The sequence below is a fragment of the Apostichopus japonicus genome, chromosome 4, assembly GCF_037975245.1.
Source record: "Apostichopus japonicus isolate 1M-3 chromosome 4, ASM3797524v1, whole genome shotgun sequence".
NCBI classification, from domain to species: Eukaryota; Metazoa; Echinodermata; class Holothuroidea; order Aspidochirotida; family Stichopodidae; genus Apostichopus; species Apostichopus japonicus.
Genome location: NC_092564.1, coordinates 21,293,641 through 21,310,895, shown reverse-complemented (window position 1 = coordinate 21,310,895; position 17,255 = coordinate 21,293,641). Strand labels below are relative to the sequence as shown.

General features: G+C 37.6%; 1 protein-coding gene across 2 annotated transcripts in view; it reads left to right on the top strand.

Annotated features, from left to right (window-relative positions):
* Positions 1 to 1,231: 1,231 nt before the first annotated feature.
* Positions 1,232 to 17,255, top strand: part of LOC139966806 (cytoplasmic aconitate hydratase-like) — a 59,307-nt gene continuing 43,283 nt past the window's right edge. The window contains exons 1-4 of one of the 2 annotated variants that reach the window (XM_071970167.1): positions 1,232 to 1,294; positions 9,873 to 9,968; positions 10,431 to 10,599; positions 11,454 to 11,591. In XM_071970167.1, the coding sequence (XP_071826268.1) occupies positions 1,282 to 1,294; positions 9,873 to 9,968; positions 10,431 to 10,599; positions 11,454 to 11,591 (416 nt within the window). In that variant the 5' untranslated portion in view covers positions 1,232 to 1,281. The remainder of the gene's footprint in view (positions 1,295 to 9,872; positions 9,969 to 10,430; positions 10,600 to 11,453; positions 11,592 to 17,255) is intronic. The other variant, XM_071970169.1, reaches the window with a different exon arrangement.

Genomic DNA, 17,255 nt, shown 5'->3' with positions numbered 1-17,255 from the left:
GGTCAAGGAATGACCCCAGGGCCTCAGATATAGGCCTATAGGAACGATGCCACAAAATGTCCCCGGACTAACTATAGGCGAAGGAAGCTATCCGCCGCGACTGCATGTGCGACTGCGGTCGAAGGGTCGTTCATGAGTGGTCATTATGGAGATTCGAGACCATTCAGACCAATGATATATTTTTCGCACATGTAATATTTTTTCGACACCCAAAATCCCAGTGGGAGGGCGACTGGGGGGCGACAAGCTTTCACGGGGGTTGTCGCCCCCACGCCCCCCCCCCCTTGGCTACACCACTGGTGGATGTGCATGAGTGCCAAACCTCAGATAGGCCTATAGGAACGATGCCACAAAATGTCCCGGACTAACTATAGGCGAAGGAAGCTATCCGCCGCGACTGCATGTGCGACTGCGGTCGAAGGGTCGTTCATGAGTGGTCATTATGGAGATTCGAGACCATTCAGACCAATGATATATTTTTCGCACATGTAATATTTTTTCGACACCCAAAATCCCAGTGGGAGGGCGACTGGGGGGCGACAAGCTTTCATGGGGGTTGTCGCCCCCACCCCCCCCCTTGGCTACGCCACTGGTGGATGTGCATGAGTGCCAAACCGCTGAGTCTCTCTTCATTCATTCATTGTAGAACGCATGTAGTTTTTTATTCTGTGCATTGCGCTGAAAGACCTTTCAACAGTTCCGAAGCTATTGGCATGGTTAATCATGGTTAGTCTTAACTAGATGTTAAAAAACTGACAAGATCGGATCCTAGTCTTTTTCGGCGAGTAGAGTGTTGAATGAAACGGCACGCGATAGAAATGACAGCCTAGATTACAGGAGAATAGGTCACCTAATTTAGCCATATTCTTGCTACGTTCATTTCAATAGTTTGTCCTGTCTATATAGACAGTATATACTCTTTAACTCGTCCAGCAAGCCTATGGATTTGAATTATGGGTGTTTTGAAAAAAAGATAACTTGGCCAAAAAAATTGTAGGCCCGGGCCTACAGTGCTACATACTGGCTACGCCCTGTAGGCCCGGGCCTACAGTGCTACATACTGGCTACGCCCTGTAGGCCCGGGCCTACAGTGCTACATACTGGCTACGCCCCTGGTAGTGATACGTGACATGTTAGATGTAGTACACTTCAAATTAGTAGTAGTACATGTCAAATTAGTAGTAGTACATGTCAAACTAGTAGTGGTACATGTCACTGTGGTCCTTTTGGCGTTCCATAAAATACGGCAGGGAAAGCTACGTGACAAATAGACGAGGAGCAATGGCGAAAACAGGTTCGTGTGAGACTAGCTGAAAGGGTTCACTTCTATGGCTTATCTAAGCACTTAATGATTCTTGTAAACGAGCAAAAAAAAACATTTAGAGCAACTTGTAGTTAAATCTTATTTCCCAATTCTTCAACTAAAAGTATTATTAATAATAATTGTTATGTCTCGTAGTCTTTCATCAACGTTACCTTAGGCTACGTGAACGTTAGTTACTGTAGTTTACAGTACTACCTGCGTTAACATGTTATCTACATTCATGGTAGCCTAGGCTACATCATTCATAGTGTAACCTATGTCACAGGTATAGTCCTTATGATGTTACTTGTCAGGCCTAGTTATGTTCCAAGTTACGGTCGACATTTTGGTCAAAATGTAATCAGATCGTTAGATATGTTCACAACCTTTGCAGTTACTTAAGCCTTAAAGTTATGGAACACATTGCTAGGGCTACCAATACCATATCTTGTTTGTTATAACATGTTAGGTCACACTCAGTCACAGAGCAACATTTTGGGGACGGGGACTCCGCCATGTGGAATCAAAAATTACTTTGAAGGGTGTCTACATGCAAAATTGTTTCCTGTACCTTGGGTGAAACAAAGTTTCATGATTCAATCCAAAAATTAAATGACTTTTGTATGCTTCTACTTTTGTATGCATCTACTTTAGTTTAACAAGAATACAATTTGATGGAATCCATTTGTAGAAATTCATGGCAATTTAAGTTTCTGGACGCCCTACCTTGGGTAAGCCTTGTCACAGGAATTTCTAGCTAGAGTAACTTAAACCATAGAGGTGTTTTAAAGGATTGGGATGCATTAAGTACGGAACTGCAAGCGTCTGTCTTTAAAACAGTGCCTCACTTCACACTATCCATGCAATCAGACGTAAGTGCGCAGGCCTTGTATAAACTTGCATGCCAACACTATTAATAATACAAAAACAAGCTTCAGCATTACAGCCAAATACATTGTATGGACAGTTCAGAACTAGAATGTGACACCACACAGAAAAGTTAAGTTAGCTGCAAACTTGTGCAACTACTACTAGTAACAATTCATTCTTTAATTTAAGCAAGTCTACCATATTCACTTGATCAATGATGAAAATGACTTGACAGCAGTATTTTCAGATCCAATGTTTGTTACTATGGACATGTGATACATGTGTGTAATCAGCTGTGCATAATAATAATAAAATAAGTGTAATTTACAGATAGTTCACAACCGGTATTGCATCTTCAAATCATACATGTTTTGTAAGAGTATGTTTCAAATATTTTAGTCTAGAAACCAGTCCTACATTCTGTGGCATTTAAATGAAATCTAAATCACAGACCATCACTCTATACCAAGTTTAGCACATGGTACAATCAGTTAGAACTGTATCATTACCCTAGGACTACGTAACAGATATGTGATCATCGCTAACTGCAACAAAGAATGCAATATTCCTCATCATTTGTGTCTGTAAGAAGACTTTGTACTGTGTACAATCTTTCTACACACAAGGCTGGTATGGATACCGTGTGCAGAACTACTGCACTCTTTTATAGACTAAGCCTACAGGAAGAAGCCACACCCACTTAATTTTGACGGCAGTTACAAACTCATTGATTCATTGCAAAAGCGTTATGGGATAACTAGTGTTCGACCGATAACCTGTTAGATAATCGGCAAAATCCATTGCGCTACTGATTATGCGGAACCGATTATTACGTTCCACATTAAAGGATTGTATTTTTCTGAGCTTTGATTCTACTGCATTACAGTACTTTGTGATAAGGCAACCATTCTTACGCATATATTTCGAAAACCCTGAAGCGATTTCTTTACCCTGACCGCATGTACAGTACTGATTTTGCTTAACTCCCGTTGAAAAAAATCAACGATCAATAACAAAAAGTTGAAAATCGATAAAAAAAGTTGAAAATCAATATAAAACGAATAATTTCGTTGACAAGATTTAGACTACTGCGGGCACGGTTGTCAACGAAGTTTCAACGAAATTTCCACAAAAGTCATCGCGATAAAAAACCGCAAAGGCAATTCTAGACATATCAAGGTTGTGACTTGCGTTGAATCCTTAGTGTAACTACAGCCGTTTTTAGACTACCAGAAGTTGCCGAGGAATATTACAAACGTTGCAAAAGTTTGATTGTATATATAAGACAGAGTAAGTTCTGTACTAGGTGTTTGAAAAATGATTTGGCTAGGATAATCAAAACTAGTCTTGGTCGATCGTAACAAGCACATTCTACGACTCTTAAGTTATAGGCTAGTATTAAACTAAGATAAGTTTAAGTTAACTCACCAAGGAACGCAGCGTCAGAAAAACAAGAAATAAAAAAAAATATCCACAATGAAACAGTCGTAGCTGGATATCAAAGAGATCTTTATTTCCAGTAAATTCCTGTGTTACTTGACGTACTACAGTACCGTTTACTACAGAACCGCACTCACTTTCAAACTTTTCTGAGAGCGCATTCCGTCCAAAAAATCTCCCCCGGCTTCAATGCACGCAAAATAAAAAACCATCCTGATATTTTCCCCCTAACCCGTTACTGTAAGTTGCCCGCGAATGCAGATGGACTGCCCTGGTAATTAAGGTCTGGGTCTGGGTCACCTACAGTATGCTGCTTACATGTGCATTCCCTACCCTGGATATCCCCACCACCAATCTTTTTTGAGAGGCTTAGTCCAATCATAAACCTGGCTTTGTCAAATTCACGCCTACCATCTGTTAATTAGCATAGTATTTATCTTCGTGGGGGTTTAGCACTGCAGAACCTTTGGCTGGCTGCCTCTAGAAGCAAACATTATTTTACCCCTACTGTTCGTAATGGAATGGATGTTACCTGTAACTAAGTTAATTGAAAACCAAATATTCATTCATATATATAAGTAGAACAATCCAGCAGGGATAGAAAGTTTATCTTGAATGAACCAATCAGAAGTCGTGCTATTAATAAAACTTGAAAACACCTGGCCAGCAAGAGAGTTGCAAACAATTGTTTCCATGACTGCAAAGAAAAGAAAGCAGTGGCTTGGGCCCACGTTGGGTAGAAACCTGTGGAAAATGAATATATTTTCATTGCTTATTTGAGTATTGTATATTGGGAAGAGCTGATCAAACATTACTGGGGAGGGCTTTCAACTGTAATTTTAATTATAAAATGTAAATTTAATTTAATGAGAAGGGGGAGTTTTTATGAGTCTCCCGACTATGCGTCACATGGCATAAGGCATGCATTGCATCGTTCGAAAATGTAATTTCAAAGTAGAATTGAAAATGAACGACATAAAACAATATCTGTGAAGCGTGTGGAGCACAACTTTGAATATTCCTTGTGAAAGAAAACATAATGAACGATGTTTACTGCGTAAATAAATTTCGCGGAACTGGTATAGAGATATTACGTACTGCAGCTTACGTCAGAGAAGCTCATAAATGACACAGGTGGATAGAGCGCATCAAAATTTGGTTCAGGAAACCCCGACAAAAGTCGATATCTCCTTCCGTTTTCGAGTTATAAGCGATTTTGTGTTTTTGCGATATGGTTTTCAGTATATTTTCATTCAATAAGGTTGTTTTTTTGTGTGTGTTTAATAAGGGTGTGACCTAACGGATATTTCGCTAACCGTTTAACCGTATCGCCTGCCGGTCGGTTAAACGTTTAATCGCTGTTTCCCGATCGCGGCTTTTTTCGACGCACCGTCACTCGACTTTTAATGAAAATAGGACATTATGAGTACAATAATTAAGGTTTTTTTTCCAGCAGGTAGCAATTCAGGCAACAAGACAACGATCAATGTATGTTAATTACTAATTAGGCCCAATAATATTGCGAAAATTTCGTGTAATAATTGCTGAAAAGAATAACACACATGATCAGTATTTGTGGTCTTCAGCAGTTCAGATCACTGAATTTATATAACTCGGCCTTCGGCAACATCGTAACTTTTGAAGAAAAAAAACAATATACTTGTCTATCTATCACAAGATTTTAAACCAAAACTCGCCTAACTTAGCAAACTTACCCACCTTTCCTGCTTACTCATTAAAAGTCATGTTTAGAAAACAAATTACGCACGCACGTGTTGTGCGATGGGTTGTAAAAATCAAGTTGAAACTGGTTTGAGCAGCCTCCGATTTCATTTTCTTTCTCTTGTGTCACATACATGATACAGTACCTTACATTTGATACAAAAGTTACTTCAACAACAGCTTCCCAAAATTTGTGTCGCAATAGGTTAAGTTTTAACCGTGCTGCGCAGTACCATTCATAATTTGCATATTACACCAAAATTTACACTGTGTCCAGATGGCGGGAGAATGTAACATCATGTGCAATGTGTTGTGTCGTTCCCATGGTGCGATGAACTTGGGCAAGTTCGAATGTCAATGACCTACTATGTTCTGTGATATATATAGAAGTTTTACGTAAGCGGAGCAAATTTTGGGGCGGCTCGTTGATTGTGAGGAAGCACTTATCTAAGCATCAATATTTGTGAAAAATATCATTAGGTTTTTCATTTTCATTCATTTTCTTTTATGTTTGCCGCAATCCTGCCCGCAATGCATGCACAGCATAACACCATGTGTGAAAAAAATGGCTGTACACGTGCGGACCTGAGAGAGCAAACTGGCCTTGTGTTGTTAATGTTATTACGGTACTTTCTAGAACAACCATTTGCGTCTTTTGGGGTCAACATATTTTCACACGGGATTTCACCATGCCATTGATCGATGTACACGGGTGATATATGTCGCAAATATAAACTGAGAAAACGAATTGAAGACACTATCATGAGCTCATGACTATTGGCCTACTACTATAGTTATATTGAACACATTATTCATGCCTAAAACATCGTTTTAATGTTTTTTATTGATAGTTTGCAGTACATTACTCAGTTCTTTACATATTTTTAAATAATTTTCATGTTTTAAATGTATTTGATTTTTTTTTTAATTTTCCGTTTATACGGTTTGTGATTTTCTAAACGGATAGTGCATTTGCGGCCGGTTAAACGGTTAATCGTTTAAACGGTCACACCCTTAGTGTGTTATCTTGTTGGGAAATGATCCGAAATGAAAGTAATAACTGTTAAGTTTTTCCACTTCTGGTATAAAATTATTCCATCAAAGTTAACCTGAGTAACATGTCTCATGCCAAATCTATATTAAACATAATAGAAAAAATAAAAAGAGAAAATGCCTTTTTGAAAAATGGAAGCGTCCTCGCAGAATGGGCGGGGCATCTTTATTTTGCTTCAAGTAACATGTTTTCGCTCGGAAACAAAGTTTCATACTTCAACTCTAATAAAAAACCAAATTAACATCTCTTAAAAATAACTATTTTTCGTAATCTGCAAGTAAACCAAGTTTATATGTCCATTCATTGTTATTTAAATGGTTAAACAGCACTCAAACTTATCTGGAAGGGTGCCTCGTGGTACATAGCTTGTACTGCAGCCTTCAAGATGGCCTGGCGAAGTTAAGACTTATGTCATTGTGTTTGGGGTTCACAGTCAGAAAACGTCCCCCGTCAGTTTTACTACATGTTTCTTTGAGTGTTACTACTCATGCAAGCCTGAGAATGCTTTTGTAAATATTCTTGCTTTCAAACGACTGTACCAAAGTCTAATTGATACTAATAAACGAAGTAACGCGTTTTCCGACGTTTCGCGTAACCACATATTGACCTTCTATTTCGTTTAAAAAAGAATTTCAACGCATCTTTGCAAATTCCACGAAGGAAATGACAGATAACCAATCGTTAAAATTCGGGGAATTTCGATAAAAAACGAAGAAATTCGGTTATTTTCCTTTTAACGAATTTCAACGGGAGTTAAGTACTATACATGCTAAAATAACCCATTTGCAGTAACTGAACTCCTTAACCGCATCAACTAAAGCAAGTCTGTTTTCCAGCGACACGCGCGACAGTCAATAGGACTTAAGTGTGTGATTTCTCCCACATGTAGTTAAGTCAATGGAGAAGCACCATTGACTTACTGTGTATTATCGTTTGAAACAACGTTTCGTATGAAGTTGGTAATCATGCATAACACCAAATCATACGTCGGTAATCTGTAAGAACAGATTATCATATAATCGGTCGAACACTAGATAATACACAGTAAGTCAATGACGCTGCTCCATTGACTTCACTACATGGAGAGAAATCACACACTAAAGTCCCATTGACTTTGTGGCGCTGGAAAGCAGATTTGCTTTAGTAGGTACAAAAATTGCTTCAAGTTTTCACAAAAATATGAGTGTGTTTGCCTAATCACAAAATACTGTAATGCAGTAGAAGTACTGAGGACTGTCGCCAAACATTTTTAGGGATTTTTAGGAGTATTGGCGCCTTGATTTCATCATTTTATCGCATTTGTAAAAACTTGGTCGCATTTGAAATCTGAACAGTTATGAGTCTCAACCGTTCTCTAGCCAGACTAGCCTAATGTACATAGAACTCACAACGAACAAAGCCTAATTTTATTGTTTTCACTTTCCATTTTTCACCTACGGTGAAACTACTAAAGTGGTTCAAAAGTATATTGATTTGGTTTTGTATTTAGTCAAGACAATAAATATTTCTTATCAATCATTCAACATGGATAACAGGCGGTTTTGTTAGATGCAAGTTCGAAGTAAAAAAAAAAAAATTACGTCGTCCCCTAAGCTTATCGCGGATATACTGTATGATGTTAACTGCCAAAACTGGATAGTATAGTACAAACTCTCGTGAGGAACTTACAATAGCGTTACACGGTAGATTAGCGCACCTTACCCGCCTATGAATACATGGAATCGAATGATGTACATTCTTTCCCATTGTGGTTGTGGTGAATCAAAGCTCGGAAAAATACAATTCTTTATGTGGAACGTAATAATCGGTTCCACATAATCGGTAGCGCAATGGATTTTCCCGTTGCCGATTATTTACCGATTGTCTGATAATCGGCCTTATGCCGATTATCTAACCGATTATTAGTCGAACACTAGTATAATCGTTTGAAACAATGTTCGATCGGAAGTTTCCCTCGCAGATGGTAATCATTGAAAACTTGAAGCAAACGTTCAGGATTGATTTATTTTACAAATCAGATTATATTTTGATATCAGATTACGCAATTTGAAATATTTTATATCCGTTCAGTCTACTTTTCACTTTATTAACTTTGGAGTTGCAACACTAATAATGGTTCTAATACCAGTTGTAGAAGCTGGCCCTAACTTTATTTTTGCATTTGGTAGCCAATGGCTACTATTTTCCCCTTCTGCAGTCTGTACAGCACTGCCATTTACTGTGTTGTGGTGGGATTGCAATGTTGCGACTCATTGTAAAACGTACAGTGCCCTATGTATGTATCACAGTGTTCTTTATTTGCTTTAGTGTGAAACATTAAGTCATGCATTAACATCTTTGATTGTATTGGCCTAGAAGTTGGTAATCATGCATAACACTGAATCATATATTATGCCAGTTCCACGAAAACGATGAAATAATCGGCATTGGCCCGATTGTCACATGAACTAATCGGTAATAACCGATTATCATATAATCGGCCAAACACTAGGGATAACTTTATTTGGCCCTTCAAATCGCTACAAGCTTTTTCTGCTGGAATCAGTGACAGCGCCCAAAACAACCTGTCTCACATAAGCAGTGTGATTGTAGTACAAACCTTGATTGGTTACATTCACGACTCACAGCGCAAGCAAAAGTCTCATTGAACATTGTACAAACTTCATGAACTAGTAGACCGTACTTGAAAATGAACTTAAAACACATGAAGTAGTGACCCAAAATCATGGTAAAGCTGATACAATACAAAGAAAATCCTTAAGAGTAATTTGCTGTGATAACATTTTTCTGGGATTAATTTCTGAGGTGGGGAAGCTTCATTGTGACATACTCTAACAATATGAGGATAGTGTTCATTTGCTAACATGGAAAGTTTTAGAAAATAGAAAGTTGTGTCACCTGAACAATACATATTAGTGGTGGCAAAGTATTCATGACCGATTTGGCAAGGGTAATTTCTACATGACATATGTAACACCTTGCACAATTTTGCCAAATCTGAGCAGCTTTGAAAGATGTTTTTCTGTCCAGTGGGTAATGTTTTCACAAGAAAATTAAAAACTATACCATTTAAAACTCTGAGCACTCATTAGTGGATCCAGATAATTGAAGTACTTACTGCATGAATAAAATTCAAATTGATAGTAGGAATAAATTGTATTTCTAGCTAATCACAGAAATATTACAGGACAGCATTGAGATGCTTTAATTGGCATCCCTTGTGATTAATTTCAGGAAATATGCTCTGTCATAATGGCAGTCAGTCTGCTGGTACTTGTGTAAAAATATATAATCTGTGGTTGTTCAAGATAGATTATAATGTTAAATTTCCATTTTCCAGGTTACCACTGGTAGATGTTTGAGTCACAGCCATTTGGTAACATTTATGACCTCATTGCAGACTAGGTATGCTATTGTAAATGTTTATAAACAGCCAACTGCAGTTCACCTTAATCCTTTTTTACTGTTGTATATATCGAACAGGTAGCACAAAGTTTGACCACTGCAAGAAAACTCTTAGAGTTGGGGAGGAGGATTTCGAGTACTTTAACCTGACGGACCTTCAAGATCCCAGATATGGTTAGTATACAGTACACATTAGGATTAAGTAGTGACCCAATTCTGTGAAAGAAGACTGTAGTGTCTTCATTCTCTGACCTCACAATTTGATCATTTGTTGTTCAAGTGATTATCTCCTACACTGCATTAAGAAAAACTTTCTAGGAAAGTCATTTAAAGAGAACTAATAAATGTTGAAGGTTTACCACATAGAGGCTGGCTGCTAAGTATGAGATACTTCTTAAAGGAAAGTCTAAGATGTACAAGATCAACATGTTCATTGCCTTAACCTAACCATTTTCATAGCAGGTACTTCCACTCCCAGTAAGCAGTTGGTTTTAAACTGGACAATGATATAGTAGCAGTCATGTATTTGCTCATTCGATTTGTGGGTAAAGCCAAAAGATATTTTAATAAAGCAGTATTTACTGTATATGGAATACTTAAGAAGCTACTCTAATATACTTTGTTGCTTTGTTTTAGATCGACTTCCATTTTCAATAAGGGTTCTCCTGGAGTCGGCAGTCCGGAACTGTGATAACTTCTATGTGAAGGAAAATGATGTGGAAAAAATTCTGAACTGGTCTGAAAATCAGAACAATGCTGTGGAAGTTCCATTTAAACCTTCAAGAGTCATTCTCCAAGACTTCACGTAAGCCTGTTGTTAGTTGACTGCATCTTATCAGTAGTGTATATCAATTGTGTGCAAACTTGTTAGCACTCAGTTGAAGGCCTTGTGAACATGAATGCAGCATATGAATGTGTAGCAAATTCATTAAACGTTTAATTGCAAAATTTTCAATTGTTTCTTGATTAATCGTGATTAATATCAAGCCATCGAATAAACAACGAAATCCAGTACCCATCAACTGAAATAGAAAACAAAGGTTTGCTTTCCAAATTTGCCAAATTTAATCATGTAGTTTTGTGTGTGTGGATAAAATCACTCACCACCAAAAACGAAACTATTATACCTGTGAAAAGTACTCAAAGTTAAAACCTACAATCCATCACCAAGCAACGTTGTATGTAAAATACTACATCCCTCTTCAAGACATAGCACATACCTTCTAAACAACTGCCGATTTCCAGCTAATTGAAAGTTGTAAACAAGGATACGCAAAGTGTGAATTTTTTTTGTGCAAACCGATGGTTAGGCTAGATTTCCATGTTGATTTAGGCAAACGTAGTTTGTCAATGCACATGTAATTGTTGTCATCAAGCAGCTTACTCTGATAGTCCATAGCAAGTGCTATGCTCTCATAGTTATAGCTACTGTATACGTTCATGATGCAGGCGTAAATATTGAAAGGAGTTCTCACAATTCATATCTTTTCATTCGTTAATTTTCTTTATTTCACTCCTAACCCTGAGTAATTAAAGGTTATGTTGGATTGTGAAACATGCATTTCCATTAATCTTGCAGCTAAATTGAAAGCATACCTAAGTGAAACATACATATTTATTGAGTTGTTCCTTACTTTAGATCTGATCTCTCTTCATCAGAGGAGTACCTGCTGTTGTTGACTTTGCTGCCATGAGGGATGCTGTGAAGAGGTTGGGAGGGGACCCAGAGAAGATCAATCCAGCTTGTCCTTCAGATTTAGTCATCGACCACTCTGTTCAAGTTGATGTCACAAGAAGGTTAGAATATGTCATTTTCAGCACATTATTGTAATTTTTGTCTAATTGGTAGAAGGGTGTCATGGGGATGCTTTACTGATCGGTTTACCTGCCTCTACCCTGCTTCCCTTACAATCTATACAAAACCAAGCTGCAAAATTGATTCTGTGCAGAAGAAAATATGACAGTGCCAGGGACTGTCTTTTCACTTTACATTGGCTCCCCATTGAGCAATGCATTACATTCAAGGTTCTTTGTTTGATTTATAAATGTATTAATAAACAGGCCCCAGATTATTTGTGTAAGATGTTTACTAAGCGTATTTCGTCATACCGTATAAGAAGTATATCTGTTACTACTTTAACCGTTTCCACCACCCACACCAAACAGTTTGGCAACCGTGTATTTTCTGTAACTGGGGCCAGGCTGTGGAACGACTTGCCGTCTTCGGTTGCAGAACAATCCACATTTCTCTCTTTCAAGAAAGCTCTGAAGACAGTTCTTTTTAATAAGGCCTTTAAGTAATCCTATTTTTTCTGTTTTCTGTCTTGATGCTGTTTTTGTTTATTTGTATGTTTAATTTTTTCCTTGTAAAGCGCCATTTAATATATCGTTTTAGTTATGGCGCTATATAAATGCCTTATTATGATCATGATGGGGATCTGTAGGGAAAGGAGGGTTGGAGACTTGTTAATGAAGGGGAAACATTTATAAGTAAACTGGATTGCTGGTCTTCTGCTACAAATACAATGAACTTTTGGTAGTAGTCACCATATGCTTGTGTTAATGATATTTACTGGATGGATTCCACTACTTCCAATAGACTACCAAAGAGAGTACTTATTAGTGAATACAGCACATCATCTGATTCTTGTCTACTTGTTGGACGTCCAATGGATAAACCTACAGTAAGTTACTCCACCTTTGAGTAGTGGGAATAAGGCTGGGTGAAGGGAGCAGTGATTTTGAAGTTTATATATTCGTAAAATAATCAAAGTCATTTTAAGGAATGAATGATGGGCAATGACATGTTATGTTCCCTTCTATTTTAAGAATGTTTTATCAATTTTCAAGACCTCCTTTTTCCTAGATAATTTTAATTGGCCTATAAAACGTCATGTTGATCAACGCTTTTGGGGGACACAATATGAGTAGACAGTCAGTTAAGCTTGCACGGTTTCGTGAAAACCCCAAACCGTTTTTTTTCTAGCAACAAATATGAATCTGGCTCAAAAACCGTTTTTTCCCCCCTCCCAAATTTCATTGAAAATATCCAAATCTCCAAATCTCTGATGGAGGTGTTGCGATCGCTAATATGCGTATTTTTGAAGCTTTACCAACAGCGGTCTAAGTTTAGTTCGTTCACAGTAAAGGGTAAAAAATAAGGAGAATAAATTCAAGAAATGTTACTGTCTTCATGACTCTCTTTTCATTACCCACCTTAACTTAACTGAAGTAAAAATGTTGAAAAGAAATGTGTTAGTGAAATGTTTTCTTAAAGTTTTAACATCACGTACAGGTATCGTATGGTAGCCAAACACCACACTAATTCAATGAGAAATCTAGCTAAGCCTAACTATCTGTTTATTCGCTGAAATTGTGACGCAGTTGTAAGATATCCATGGAATACTTTTATTATTGCTGTTGCGTTCGACCACATGGTTGCCTAATACCACACTAAGTCAATGGGGTAATCTAGCCTAACCATCTGTTTATTATCTGAAATTGTGGCACAGTTATAAGATATTAGTGCTGTGCCATTTACACGTTTAAACGTGTAAACGAACGAAACATCGTTTAAACGTTTAATAAAACCTTATGAACGTTTAAACGAAACTATGATATCAACTGAAAATTAAATTATTGGCAAAAATCAGGTATCAATTCCCGTGTTTATTTTGTCTACTACGCAAAATAACAGCACAACTTACGATCAGTCGAATCATAAACCGCGAACGTAATCCTACTTTTGTCCCCCCCCCGATGTATCCGGCGATATGAATGGCTTAAACTTGAACGCTGTTATCCTTTTGTGAAAACTTCCTGATTCGCGGCACAACTTGTGCCGCAAGTGTACTTTATATAGAGCCGACAGCGGCGGCACAGATAATCCAGTCAATGCATGTTCGATCAAAATGATTACAATCCCTGTCCATCAGGTTGAACTCTCCGACCAGACAATACCTGGTCGAATACTCGACTTGGTAATAGTTGTTCAAATACATGAATGATCAAAGGAAATGTATCGATTGGAGATCGTAAAAAAAACTCTGAAAATCAGTAGAGAAATGACCAATTGTGTACGAAAAGTAAGTTGGTACACCTTTCAAATTTTACGAAAGATCCAGCAAAACACTTTCGAAAAATTAACGCGAAACTGGCGAATCGTGCTAAATGCAACTAATGTCATGTATACAAGGCTCTAGTACACCCATTTATGAATAAACCATAAGACCACATCTGGTGTAAAGCGGGGGGAAAAGAAAGTATTTTCTAGAATTTCCAAAAATACAGAAAAAATAATGTCCTACCATAGTTAAGTGTATATCAAATAGCCTAACCACCTCGTCTGTTACGGATCTCACGTAACTACAAAAACACAACCAATTGTATTTTGCGAACTTTACGTTTTCTACAAGAACATGGAAATAATGTTAAGCATTAGTTAATCATGCCGTGTGGCCTAAAACATATTTTATTACAAGGTTTACTTTCATAAAGATGACCATAGCTTGATATCTTGTGCTGCGTGTATGAACTGTGCCTCGTGTATCATGGGGAATACTCCATGAAACGTTTCTTGGAAACGTGCCAAAAATGTTAACAAACAGGTGTTAGACAGGGGATGAACGCGCAGTTGTTTGGCAAGGTACCATCTGAGCACATATACAGTATCCTACCATAGTATTTAAGTTAGGTTAAACCGTACTGCAGTTGTAATCTGATGTACGTTTAGTCGCGCTATTCATTGTTAGGCATTCTAGAAACGGGGCTTTGCCGAACGTTTTTTGTTTCATAATATCGGAGGTTCTGTAAGTTAAACTTTTTAAAGATTGTAAAACAGATTAAATCTCTTTTCATTTTGTAACATAATACAGCTACTCTAACTTGTCATTTAAAAATTTTCATCAGCTTTGTGACAATTTAAATTCAAAAAGTTGTCAGTATTTTGCATCCTCAACTGCGAATTTTTTTATCGCCAGACACGCAAAAAATTCCTTTTCCTTTTCCGGGGTCTTCGCCCCACCAGGGCCTAGGGCGGTCCCCTGGAACCCACGCCTTTATGCTCGGCATTTTCTCGCGATTTTCGCGAACGTTTAAACGTTTAAACGAACGAAATATCGGCCGTTTAAACATTTAGGTCTTTAAACGAAAACTCACAGCCCTATAAGATATCCATGGAATACTTTCGTTATTGCTGTTATCTTCGACCACATGGTAGCCTAACACCACACTAAGTCAATGGGAAATCTGCCTAACCATCAGTTTGTCAACAAAAAAAAATCACACTTTGCGTAAGATTCGGGTAATAAATTAGGAACCGGGTAGTATTGCGTCGGTGGGTACCTGGATACCCCATGCAAACACATGTTATATTTTCAGAGATTAGGGCCGTGTAAATCCCATTATGACGAATTGGAGATCGTAAAACAATTGCTTCACAATATGATTGGTCCAATAAATTGAGTAGTGGCTGACAAAGTGTTCGAAGGTACCAAATTGCACGAGGCTCTAGCTATGTTCGCAGGTGGTGTCTTGGCGGTAAAATAAATTTCTCGTCAAGGAGTGAAGAGAATTTACCGTCTACACTTTCAATTACAGGTTGAAAAATATCGCTGGCAAAAGCGGGTATTAGGTCGGCAAAGATCATAAATTGTTTATGTCAAAGTTGGAAACATGTATTCATCAACCTAAACGAACAACCAACTGAGAGACGCCTTGTCTGATAACCGATAAGAAGAAATAGTGAAAGGAAACTTACAAAGAAAATAAAATCTGTTAGCGAACAAAGAAAACTTGTCCAACATCAACATCTGTTATTTCCAGCCATATATGCAACATTTTTACTCCTTTAGTATTCCTTGGCTCAAGCCTGATGCCAGGTGTTATCTTGTGAATAATGGACTGTGATTGGTCTAATGTTACTTATTGCATCTTTAGTTGTTCAACTCACAGAGCTAGCCTGCTCAAATGTTTTGTCACTGCTACTAGCCCTGTGTTCTGGGTAGTGTTCAAACGATTAACCTAATCGGAATCGGTACGATATTGCATAATCGGAACATAATCAGAATCGGTAAAATTATGTGGAATACCAGTTATTTAATACCGATTATTCAAAAACATATGGAAGGTGAAAATATCATTATTCAAAAACATATGGAAGTTGAAAATATCAACTGATGTATTAGGTTTGTTCTTTTACTACGAAATATTAAAATAAGACACCCTCTACACGTCTTTCACAGTGTATACTTTCATCAATTTACGTCAATTTGGTTAGTGACTTCAAATTTCTTGGCACAGCAAGCATAGCAGCAATGCCAATTTCGCGAATTAACGGAATGTGCTTGACAGGGTCGGAAATAAGCGGGGTGATGGACAATTCGCCCTCGCAAGTGCTAAAAAGCCCTCCTCAAGCACAATTACGAGTGCGAAAAAGAAATATAAGAAAATCGCCCTCGTTATATCAGGTGTCTGTGTAAAATTAATTGTGACATGCGTTTGCTTTAGCTAGGAATTGCAGTTGCAGCGCGAATCGCGCAAACAGTTTTCACATCCCGCATCAAATTTGAAGCAGTCCGGTAGGGTCGTGCACAATCACCGGGAAGTTCCTGTGGCAAATTACGGCCTGCACGAAGCAATTTCAGTACCAGCGAAAATAACCTAAAATCCTCACAAATCTCCGACCACATGGTAGCCTTACTTCACACTAAGTCAACTGCATGGAAATCTAACCTTGCCATCTGTTTATTCGCTCTAGTTGTGTCGCAAATAAAAAATAAAAATATCCACGGAAACTGCAATCTTCGACCACATGTTAGCCTAACAACCACACTAAGTCAATGGGAAATGTAGCCTAACCATCGGTTTGTAAAAAAAAATGCGTAGCTTACTTTACAACTTTCAATTTGCTGGAAATCGGCATTTGTTGGGAAGGTACTGTAAGTGATATGTCTTATAGAGGGAATGTTATATTTTATATTGGAGTAGTTTCTAGTTGTTATTATTTCTTTACATCAATCTGGTATTACATTTTAGAGTAATTTTAAACAAGTTACGATGGTACAATTTGCTTTTCAGTTTGATTGGCCTAAGCTTACATTTTCTAATTGAACCTGAATGGAGTTAAATAGGTAACGAATAGGTATGTTTAACTTCAAGTTCGTAACATTTATATTTGTTCATAAACGGTATAATACTGAAAATAAGTACAAAATAATGTCGGAATGAAGGCAATATGTCATTAAAATTTACACTTTGGTAAAGATTGAAGATGGATGGTTTGTCTGAGATACTTTTTCAGATGGATATTTTGAGTAACTATTCTTAGCCCATTTCAAGCCATTAACAGGTGACATTCACGTCGAGGTGGTTAGGCCATTCGCTTAGCACAGTGCTGACTAGGTAGGATGTCATATTTCCGTATTTTGGAAATTTAAAAAAAAAAAAAAAAAAATTCCTGAG